Source organism: Sander lucioperca, chromosome 10 (genome assembly GCF_008315115.2).
Source record: "Sander lucioperca isolate FBNREF2018 chromosome 10, SLUC_FBN_1.2, whole genome shotgun sequence".
In the NCBI taxonomy this organism is placed as follows: domain Eukaryota; kingdom Metazoa; phylum Chordata; class Actinopteri; order Perciformes; family Percidae; genus Sander; species Sander lucioperca.
Window position 1 is genome coordinate 4,022,541 of NC_050182.1, and position 11,671 is coordinate 4,034,211.

Here is an 11,671-nt window from a genome sequence, read left to right on the forward strand (position 1 = left end):
TGTATGTTAATTATTATTTGGCCACTTAAACGTGTGCCAAGAGTAAAAATCAAACAAATGCTGGAGAATAACAACCCTTTCATATCCTCTAGTCTGTAACACAAGGTGCTACTTGTGATGCTTGTTCACAAATCATAATCCTTAGTGCCAGAATGTTGGTGACCCAAGACTACACAATGCATCTTGATTAAACATAAAGTGAAAGAAAAGTAATTGTGAATACAGATGACCAGATTCAGAGGCTCACAGCAGGACTGCATCTCCAGAGAAACGAGTCGGGAAGAGGAGAGGACTCAGACAGACAGAGAGAAGGGAGACCCAGACTTCCAGGCTGACTGCTGCGCTGTCCCCATACCAGACATTCCAGAGGCAGCGTGGCTAGCTTTAGGCTCTGAGTGGCTGATCCTGGAACAGCATGTTCTACACAGCAGTAATCACCTCAGCAGCCACAAGCAAGGCAGAGCACCACATCAACAACAAGGCAGAGCGTTGTGCTTGTCAATTTGCACCCTGAAAAAGTTCTCATTCACAATTTTATTCACATCAGGAAAGGGACACATTTTTTCCACAAATTCCTCAAGGCCCATCCTCATTTCCTTGGCCCTGTCACTCCAGACCTCCCTCGCAACCTCATGATGTTGTGCAATTTATCCCTGCAACCATTCTGCCCAGTGGGATTAGGACGAGAGGAAGCTGGAGAAGCCACAAGAACACCCTTGGGAGATCGATGCCGGTTTGGGAAAATACTTCCTCTGGTTCTCCTCCCCTCTCAGCAAACATCCTACACGCTCTAACAAGCATATGGGTTCCCAATGACACATGAAGGAGAGGGCTCAAATCCAAGTATTGGTAATGTTCCCGAGTAGACGAAGCTGGATTTCACCCCTTCGTGGCAAAGTAGGATGACTTAAAGACTTCCTGCCCTGAGCAAGAGCCAGCTTTCTGTGGCATTTTGGCACGTGTGTTGCCAACTATGAACATTAAGCCCAGAGGCAGCAAAGACAATTGGTGCCAAGTTTTAATTAAGACTGTGTTGTGGAATGGAAAAGGCATGTGCAGGTAATGGCATCTCTCCCCATTTCAGAGGTCTAACAAAATATGATTAACTAACACTATCTGCTTCGGCAAATTAATTATATTTAAAAGTTAAAGACCCACAAGAACCAAAACGCCCAAACAGGAAAATCCATGTGCACTGTTCTCATACCCAAAAGTGCAGCAAGCATAATTGGATAATAATAAACTGATGTCAAATATGTTTAAAAGGCAGTAGAGTAGCTATGTTGATGCACAGAAATTGTGCACTCCAAATCAAGGTATTGGTATGTATGAAAAATAGAAGAAACTATAGTACAATAAGATTGTACGATGTGTTACCCTGTTTTACCAGGTGTCTATAGTATATACATTAATCATTTAGCTATATTATCAACGTGTGTATAAAAATATTTTGCTGGTTTTAGCTTCGCAAATCTCAAGGTGCTGTTCTCTAATTCATATCATTTTAAATTGAATTAAAAAATACTTGCAGCTTTGCTGCAGTAGTTCAGCATCTTTTGTAACTCTGAATAACAATCCCATAATGAAAAGTTAACAGTTTGATGATCAGTTACACACAAACTATAATCTCCTATGACACCATATTCAGACTTATCAGGATTTTTGCATGTATGTGTTGGAAGAGGGTGTCACTCTAGTCTCTGTTCTTGAAATAAACCATGCAAAATATCATATTGTCTCTGGCAACGAGTCAAATCCCTCACTTGTGGAAGTTCTTGGTTGGCTACATCCACAATAGTCGAGAAGGCCTGATGCCAAGACTCTGATTAGCCTAACTATGCCTCTGTTCTCCAGGCAATGTGGCGTGGAGGTGCAGTGGGAGTCCAGCTCATCACCAAAGAGCACTGTGCTAAACACAAGTTTAAGTGGAAGAAAGCCAGCAGAATGTAGTGTATCCATGCTGGACATATAAAGCCTTAGGCAAGGAGGCATCTGCCTCTTTAATACATAATTCACTCAGAGCTGAAACATCACGCTTTAGTCCTTAGGGCCAGTAGTCTGCTTCTGGTTGTTGGAACATAAAACTGTCTCCATCAGATAATCCTGTCTCTCATTGACGGGCAATTTTGTGTACTAAATACCAAACTATAACATTTGGTTAGATTTGAGCACAGATCGGATTTACCTTCAAATCAGACAAGAATCCTATAGCAATATAATGTACTGTATATATATATAAAAAAAGTTAAAAAAAAAAATTGTGGTTAACAAGGTGCATCAAATGTATGTGGAAGCAATGTCATCTCACCTTTCCACCTCAGCAAGCTCGTCCTCATCAGCCTTGATATGCAGGTAGGTCAACATGTAGAGACAGCCATCTGCCCTCGAGCTCTCCCTTCAGACACGCACACAGTCACTTTACATCGCAACCCCTGCAGAGGCAGCTTCCTGTAGGGGTATTATTAGAAGCACTCGTCTTATTGCCCACATCATTATCATAACTGACAGGATGTGCATTAGTTACTTCAGTCTCCGCAGCAGATTGGCCATAATGTTTTGACACACTAGTGTACAAGCCTTTTTGGAATTCAGCATGAAGAGAGAAGAACCTGAGGCAGCTGTAGTGCTTTCATGTGTAATAGTCCCAGCTCAAGTTCCCATGAAAGAGGCATTAATGGGTTAACAGTAGAAATGAGAGGGGAAGAGAGGGAAAATCAATGCTTTTGTTGAGGGGAAGAAAGAACGGCTTTCACAGGTCTATGTATCATTAAGCAATTGAGAAAGCTAATTAGAGTGGGGGGAAAAGATGTGCAGATTTCCCAGCTAATTATTTCCATGGCAACCGCAGCTCCTGTAGATGATCTGAGGTAGCATTCAGCTGGCAAGACTAGTTACACGAAGAGCAAGAGAGACCCCTAGTGGGATAAAATGAACACATTCATAAGAAGCTATATAATCAACATATGCCATAAAGACTAATATGTTTAAACATAGAACACAAATCACATAAGGCCTAAACTTAAAAAAATATCACTTCAGTAGAAAATTTACAGGTCACAGTGCAACATGCATCATACTCAGGGTCACTATGTCAGCAGTCACTATGGTTTTGTGATGTAAATATAAACTGATATAAAACCTAATGTTTTTAGGTGTTAATCCTGCCTTTTAAAGAGAAATAATGAATAACTTAAACTTAAACCAATTAAAGAAATAAAATGTCCAGAAGCCACCTACAGAACTGTCATGTTGTAAGATCTACTATTATTATGACACATATCACTTGACCTAGGTGTTTTTAGCAATACTTACTTATTTTACTGCATCACACTGGCTTTTTACACTTCTTCTATTTATTCCCAAACACATCACTATTGTTTCTTCTAAACATAGTGAACACCACTGTGCAATAGAGGATTTTTCTGCAGGAGCTTCCTTATGGATGTACTACAATTGCAAAAACTGACCTAGCAATGAGTTTAACCCAGACCGTACAGTATCAATTGATGAAAAAGTGATAAGATTACCATGTCAAAACCACGCTTTGGTGGAAATAAGTAATGTTTTGTAGTAATTGTGGAGACATTTTCCAATAACAAATTGACCAGAAGTGTAACCATTAAGTCAAAGTTGAACTGTATTTAATTTGAGTTCAAATGTAAACAGTATTTAAAAAAAAAAAAATAGGTCTAATTTGTCCACATCATGGCAGTCAGAGATGTCTTGAGCCACTAAATGTCATTTAATGTCTCTGTTTGCTGGGGTCAATCTTCTCCAGGTGAACCAGGGGCTTGAGTTGCTCAGCAAAGCTGCGCATGTCCTCTGACACAGTGTCCTGGCCGGCGGGAGCCGACACACTCAGCTCCACCAAGAATGAAAGTGATAGACGTTCTGTGTTCTCTGTGTTCCCCGGTACCAGGATGCGTGACAGCTTGCTAACCACAACTTTCATAGCACCTTTGCGGAAAATGTGCCCATTGGCCACAAACTCATGGTCCATGCGGAAGCCCATCTCATTAAGGAACTCCGGCAGGCTGTGAGAGGCAGCCACGTCAACACAATTGCGCACCAGCGCATGGCGGCTCTTGTCTCCCACTTCAGGTTGGCCTAGGTAGCGTAGGTGCCACGGTGATGTGGGGTGGGAGAGGGAGCGCCGGGCACGAAGAATGAAAGGGTTCCCTTGTTGGCCTTTCAGAAGATAAACCAGTTCATGATCTGTAAAGGTCTCAGGTTCCATGTTGTCACACAGACCTCGAAGACGATGCAATAGGCTTTCCAGGGCTTGGTCTAACACGCTGCCTGCATTAATAAAGGGTAGAGAGAAGCAGATGCATAAATAGTAAACAACATATAAACAATGTGGTGTGATGATCTGGGCTGCACAATATATTGTACTTAACACTGTAGTTTTGATATAGATTTACACAATAAACACTTCTCCAACATTACATCAGCTGAGATTCCTAAAGACAGAGAAGAGCTGAGACAGAAACGAAATAGACCTTTGTCACAAAGACTAGGGATGTCACAAGAACCGATACTACCGACACCTTCCAGTTCTAAAATGACAAAACACCGACGATGCCCATTTTTTGAAGCACCGTAGGCACCGTTAGCGACAATGCCAGTGTTAGCAGCATCGGTACTGCGCCTCTTCCGGAACTGATGGGGGCAGTATACGCTTCAGAGTGCTCCAGTCGAGGTCACAAACAAGTGGCCAAAGTCACGTCCTTCTACTTCCGGTACACATCTTTTGAAAAAATACGAACAAGCGTCAACTCGGGATCACTTTACTGGCAGTGTCTCAATTCTTTTTGCGAGTAACCAACTCGGGTAGCTATGTAATTCAATGTGAGTACACACATGTTGAAATGACATAAAATGCCCGTCCCTTGTAGCCGTGATAAATTAGCCTGAAGCTAATGCTTAGCTACCTGTTCAGGAAGAAATTAGCTGTCTCCATCTTTCAAATACATCTCCAATATTTACCCGGGGTTTGTAACGTCTCTGGTTACGCAACTGTTAGAAAAACTGTTGTTGTTTTTGCACAGTACCTTTTGAAAAGATGCCTGGAAGTCTGGAATGTGTCTGGGGACACTAGCTGTTGCACAATGACCATTAATTGCACTTTATTATGTTGTTCTATGCTCTTGTTATGACATTTTGATATTTTTCAAATATTTTAATAAAGAAGATCATGTTTCAAGTTAAAGTACATGGAATCTTAGAAAATCCTTTTTTTTTTACCGTGGTATCGAAATCAACATCGAGAATCGTGTCATTTTACTGGTATTGGCACTGACTATTGAATTTTTGGTATCGTGACACCCCTAACAAAGACCGTGAAAGACGGCAGATATTCTGTTGTCAGTTGTCAGTTAAAGCTCCATTGTGTAATTTTTTTAGTATATTTTTAGCAAAAAAAAACTTTGTTTCTTTGTTTGATTCTTCTGGCGCGAATGACGGCTGCCATGTAGCGCCTCCATCTTTAAAAAACATTAGCCAAAGAGGGACATACCACCGCATTTCACACTTTTCACTCAGTGGCACTGACTGACGAATGCCAGGGAGGGAGGGGGAGAAGATTACTTGTGACTGCCGGCAGATTTGAAGGAAGTTAAAAAGAGAATTAAAACGACAACGCGACAGGCAAAGCAACAAGACCAAAGTTAATATTGGAGTGGCTTTTCCAAGATGGAAAGTGCTCATAAGGAGCAAGGATTTTAAAAAGGGACACCGAAGTTGCCTGCTTTCTTCTCGACAGGTAATTCTGCCTATTTGTGTAAATTCAAAGTTTTATAGTTGCTACTTGCTTGGCTAACTATAGCATGGTTGTGCATAACGCTAGAACGACGTCTAGGATACTTTTCCTCCCGTCAATGATGAAAAAGGATTGTCTATCTTGTAACATAAACATAATCATATGTGTCGTGATTTCCCTGGCAGCTCACGTCATGTGCAGTTGTAACACAGACTAGGCTACAGCTAGAACAGCTGCGTGTAAACGATGGAGATACTAAGAGCTAATTTCGGTTTCATTGACATTGTTCATACTGCTCAGAAAAATATTAAAAACACAAACCTCCGTTGCTTCTCTCCTACGCTGTAAACATTGCCTTACACTATTAATCTTGAATATACAGAATAACGATAGTACTGATCCTTTACTAACATTAGCTTGCATATGTTTGGGAACCTGATAGCTGATGTTAGCAATGAAATGGTACCAAAATAACATAAAACTATTATTACACTGGAAGGAACACTCACGGACGAAGTTGCTAATTTGGAGTTAGGCCAGCGTAGGAGTTTAAACGCCCTCGGAATGGGGGGGCCTAGAAAGTAATATTCAGTTGGTTGTCATATACAATTTCATCGCTAGATGGGAGAAATTATTACACAATGTAGCTTTAAGGTTAAAGATCTGTTGTCACTATTGCCATGCTGGCAATGCTGCAGTCTCATACAACATTGTAATACAACATCAATACATGCTACCTTCACGAAAGACATTATAATCAGTTTTTGATTAAACTGTTTTAAAGACTTTCGTTTGGTAATGTTGATTCCATTGTATTTTAGTAAGTTTCCAATATGTTGTCCTGGGTGGACAAGATACTAGAACGTTATATCAATGAGGGCAGACTAGATCATCAAAACAACTGAGGAAATTTTCGAAGGTGTTCATCCCACCACTAGAGTACCAGAGCATGTAGCTTATGTCAAAAAAGTTCTGGCAGTTTTTTTTTTATTTGTTACCCATCTATATACACCACTAACTGTTCTTATTCTCATTTGACATTTCCTGTTTTATGCATTATAGTGATACAGAACATCATGTGGTTGTTATCTTAAAATAAGAAATTATGATTTAGGATCTATATTTACAGCACTTTCAAACGTTAGCTACACATGAAGTTGACATCTTATAACACCATAGTAGTAACTTAACTGTAAACCTGCCACTCATCGCATATTTTCTTTGTATCATTCAGTCCTATAGGCCATGTTTAATACTTGTGGATAGTTAATAGTCTATAGAGATGTTTCATTTTCTGCCTTCAGATGTTTCGGGTGTAGCTAGCTCACCTTGCAGCAGGTATTCCATCATATTGATCGTGCCCCCGGTGACAGGCATCACTGTAACAGGAGGAGCTTCCATCTTTTCTCAGGCAAGTCGTTGTTACTGAATCTGAAGGAGGATCATGTTATTAGCTAGCGTTGAATCGGTGGCGTACAAGTAACGTTACCGTCTACATTAGCTAGGGTTAGACCGTTAACTGAGTTGTCAATTTCAAACGCTTAACTTTTGCTAATGTCAACCCTATTTTATACAGTTTATGCTGTTAACTAAATATAGCGAACTCGCTAGTTAGCTAGCCAATTACCTAACGTAACGTTAGTTAGTTAACAGCTAACGCAAATATGTGTTAGTTTGCTTTATTAACGTTACCGTTAACGTTACCTGAGAAACCCCGAACAACAAAATGCAGCTATTCACTTGTTGGGGAACGTAGGAAAAGAGGTTGGTGTGGTCGTCTTCGGCAGAGCCTCCACAGTAAAGACTGAGGATCCGGTAGGCCTCACCGTGTTTGTTCTATGAACATATAACTAGAAGCTACCCAGCTAGCTAGCTAGCAAAGATAGCATCAGTTAGCTAGCTACAATGTAAACTCTGTAACGCAGGTCACCGTGCTAAGAGTTTCAACGTTAAGTCACTTGAATGGGATTACAAATGTCTATCTGTGGAAACCAAGACCCGAGGAAAACAAAAAAGGCAAACTGCTCGGTTTATTCTCAGAGAAAAAATAAACTCAGCTGGCACACTGAATGAAAACCATATTTCTTATTCGGCTTTTTTCGCCGCGGTACTTGGCATCCAACTTTGAGGCGCATTACAGCCACCTACTGGAGTAACGGAAATATAACGTTAGTAATAAAAAACAATACAAAATTCTCCTCAAGTAGAAGCTAAAAGCACAATCACTAAATGTAGACCTACTTCAGTTTAAAAAATAAACTTTATCGTTATTCAATTGTGCATCAGGGTCATGATAGCAACGTATGCATTATGCATTGCATGGGTATGTAATATGTAGCCTATAAGCCTACAGTTTTTAACAAAGGCTACATACTTAGGCTATATCTGTAACGTTATTTAAATGTTTATGTTTACCTTGTTCAGCTTTGTTGTCCTTGTTTTTAGCCGTATATCTATTTCTGTATATGTAAGAGTCAAATTCGTTAACACTTACGGGCCATTGAAGCTGATTCTGATTTCAGTTAACATTATATTACTAGATTCTCATTATTGATGCATTGACGTGTGAGCAGTGGTGGAAGAACTACTCAGATAAAGTACTTTATTACTATTCCAAATCTTAAATTAAAAGTGCTGCATACAAAATATTTCCTTAAAGTGCATTGGTAGATCATAGTGCCGAAGATGAATCAAATAATTTATTAGGAGGCTGAGATGGTGGAACATAATATCTTTATTTCATGAAAAGATCTGAGTTAGGTCGAAAAAAAAAAATTGAACTTTATATACAGTAAGGACAGAAACACAGTTAGTTGGCTCACATCTGATATCCTGTTACTGAATTTTTCTATGATATGACACATTTGGAAAGTCCAGATAAAAGCTTAGACTTGCAACTTTTGTCTTCAACAAAGTATTAAATATATAATTGCAATGATTAAGATATAGCTGGTCGAGGTGGAGATGATTTGAACAAGCTAATAATAATGTTTAATCTCCAAGGTGACTAGACTTGTCAAATTAATGTAGTGGAGTTAAAGGGTACAATATATCTCCCTGGCCAATGCATGTAAATACTCAAGTATTTGGTGGTGATGGCGCAGTGGATATGACACATGCCTTTGGTGTGGGAGATCTGGGTTCAATTCCCACTGCGATACATCAACCAATGTGTCCCTGAGCAAGACACTTAACCTCTAGTTGCTCCAGAGGCGTGTAAGTCGCTTTGGATAAAAGCGTCAGCTAAATGACATGTAATGTAAAAGTAAAGTATAATATCCCATAAATGTGCATACAGTGCATGCATAAATATGAGTATTCTTTCCACATTCTTTCTTTTCCACCTCTGTATGCGCTGCAGCTACAATATCAGTAAATATACATTACTTTTTTATTGTGTAGAGAATACAACCCGCTCCCGCAGGTGCCACTTGGATCATTTCACCCAGTTAGGAAACTTCCTAATCCGACCCAAAGCTTCAAAATTCCCCTTTTGAACCGCGTGGGTGAAGTTACAAACACGTTTTCTCATGAAAGACTATGGGAACTATCTTTATAACAGTGGAATTTATGGAATTGTTCTCTGTACTTTTATTTCACTATACACACAACTACTGTCACTGCTCATATGATTGTTTGTGGTCTTAGCAGGTCTCCTGATGATAATTGATGAATAAACCACTGAAGTCTCCTCTTCCACCTGCAATACGAAGTAAAAAAAAATCCATTACATGAACAAAACAACACACACATGCTTGCTCATTGCAGCATGGTAGATATTATTAGGTTATGACATCATGATCACCATAATTATATAAATACTTACCCTGCCATTCAAGCCCCAGCAACAAAGGTGAACAGGAAACGCTTTGAAGAGATAGAAACAGAATCAGGGGGGACATACGTGCCTAGCCAATTGTCAAACATCTACTTCTCTTTCAAGGCAACATACCAATATACAAACAATAAACAGGAAGTTCAATACGACAAAGAGCTGCATGTCCTACCTGCCCGCAATCTTTGTCTGAGGTAGCAAATTAAAAGTGCCATTAAAATAATACATGTAAGGGCTGCCGATGTTCCATAAACAACTGGAATCAGATATTCAAGCTCTGTAGGTATATCTGTAAAACCAAAAAACATAAGAATTGAAATTCCTTTGCTTCGGGCTATGACCTCCTTAAAGAGAGATACAGCAAAACACCCACCTGATGGTCCACGAGTGCTGTTAACTGAACTGCATCCATCAGACATCTGCTTTGCACTGCAATTTATTCCATTTGTATCTACAAGCACTGGTATTGTCCTTGTGCCTGTCTCCACATTGAGTGTGTTGTTTAGTTTGATTTTACTGAATTCCATGTCACACATCACAGTACAACAAACAGATGAATCATCACTGTGGTTTACTGTAATAAAGCAAAACATATTCTAAGTTAAAGCATTCCATTTTGACAAAAGCCTGTGTGTGTGTGTGTTATTTTCTCACCTGTTATTACACACAAGTTGATTGTAAGCAGCTTCTGCCTGTGTCTATTACATCCAATTTTCCAGCAGGTATATTTCCCTGCGTCTGCTCTTTTGACATTTGCAATGTGTATAGACTTGTTGGAAGTCACAAAGTCTGATTCTGATGTCATGTTACTTGCTTTAAATGTCCATTTTAAGTTAGTCCATTCACCCGGACATGCATGAGTAAAAACTCTGCCTACAATAACGTAGACTGTCTTACCAGTTTCTTTCAGAATTTCTGAAAAAAAAAAAAAAATTGTTTGTTTGAATAGAGGATGGGCTTTGGCAAATGTATATAACTGGATACACGAAGCAGTTGGGTACTACATATTCAGTTTAAAGAGAACAAATGATAACAATCACAATAGTTCTGACCTTTCTTCACGCTGATGACTATGTCACTGTGTGGTTTCTCACACCAGTAAAGGCCTTGATCATCCTCTGTGAGAGAATCAATGACCAAGGAACCGTTGCGTGACACCTTCATTCTGGAGCGCAAGAGTGGATGATGGCGTTGTACTCCATTTTTATCTTGAAAATATATCTGGATTGGTTGATGATGTTCATCTTTCTTGTAATTCCATGTTAAAGAGTTTAAATCACTTCTGTAATGTTGGCAAGGTATCACAGCTTGACATCCCAGTGGGAAGTGAAGGTGATTTGTGGCTGCTAAAAGATAAGTTTTCTGTTAAACACTTAATAATAGTTTGACAAATGTAAACTATGAATAATGTATTACCAGACAACACTAACTTCCCAGAATTGTAATTTAAATACAGTGTAATACCAATGATTAAGTAAGTTACTTACAATGTTCTGAGGAGAAAGGGGATGAGTTCCAAATAACCAGAAGAAAAATAATGCCTTTTTGCATGGTGCCTGAGGCACTCAAATCTCTTCAACAAAAAAAAACTGAACAGATGAAACACCCCCTCAGTGGTTGCGCTTTTATTGCTCACTCATCAAAACACAGTTAAGAAACTCTGCATGGCATCAAAGACTAGACTAAATTCATGTTGACACATCGGAAGTGGTCCAACAGCCAATACAGAGGAAATATACCGTAGCTTTCACCCACACTGTTTTCTGATGGTGAGGCATTTATTCCACTGTTTGCACTAGCATAGGTGTTGATGCAATATGTGCATCAATAACAAGTGTAATTTGTCACATGAAGGTGTCAAACTGTTTGTTCTCACTGCCGCTTAATACGTCTACAATATAAGATCATTTGTAATTTATTTGAGTAAAACAAAAGCCAATTGTGCTGTCAATTTATTTTACTCATCTGCCAATCTTAAACTTATCTGGAGTTTCTTGCAATGACTCTTACTTTACTTAATAAAACATGTATTCCCTTTTTTGCAGCAGCATACAGTCATGTGAAAAGATTAGGAC

At 39.3% G+C, this 11,671-nt stretch overlaps 2 protein-coding genes and 1 long non-coding RNA gene across 5 annotated transcripts; 1 reads left to right on the top strand and 2 right to left on the bottom strand.

Moving 5' to 3' along the window:
* Positions 1-3,615: 3,615 nt before the first annotated feature.
* On the bottom strand, positions 3,616-7,901 carry med18 (mediator of RNA polymerase II transcription, subunit 18 homolog (yeast)). 2 transcript variants are annotated; one of them, XM_036006497.1, is made up of 3 exons: positions 7,720-7,901; positions 7,090-7,192; positions 3,616-4,299 (listed from the first exon to the last, which is right to left on the bottom strand). In XM_036006497.1, exons 2-3 carry the CDS (start codon positions 7,160-7,162, stop codon positions 3,743-3,745), a joined length of 630 nt encoding a protein of 209 aa, XP_035862390.1. In that variant the 5' UTR covers positions 7,163-7,192; positions 7,720-7,901; the 3' UTR covers positions 3,616-3,742. The 2 variants fall into 2 exon arrangements, with proteins under 2 accessions (XP_035862390.1, XP_031145222.1); XM_031289362.2 differs by lacking the exon at positions 7,720-7,901 and adding an exon at positions 7,466-7,669 and having other exon boundaries at positions 3,620-4,299.
* On the top strand, positions 7,476-10,222 carry LOC116042897. The gene is made up of 2 exons (XR_004103336.2): positions 7,476-7,576; positions 9,413-10,222. It is a non-coding gene; the product is annotated as an uncharacterized LOC116042897 (long non-coding RNA).
* LOC116042884 lies at positions 9,024-11,384 on the bottom strand. 2 transcript variants are annotated; one of them, XM_031289326.2, is made up of 7 exons: positions 11,084-11,384; positions 10,649-10,942; positions 10,251-10,511; positions 9,970-10,170; positions 9,769-9,885; positions 9,588-9,628; positions 9,024-9,461 (listed from the first exon to the last, which is right to left on the bottom strand). In XM_031289326.2, exons 1-7 carry the CDS (start codon positions 11,145-11,147, stop codon positions 9,330-9,332), a joined length of 1,110 nt encoding a protein of 369 aa, XP_031145186.1. In that variant the 5' UTR covers positions 11,148-11,384; the 3' UTR covers positions 9,024-9,329. The 2 variants fall into 2 exon arrangements, with proteins under 2 accessions (XP_031145186.1, XP_035862388.1); XM_036006495.1 differs by having other exon boundaries at positions 9,769-10,170.
* Between the last annotated feature and the right edge of the window lie 287 nt (positions 11,385-11,671).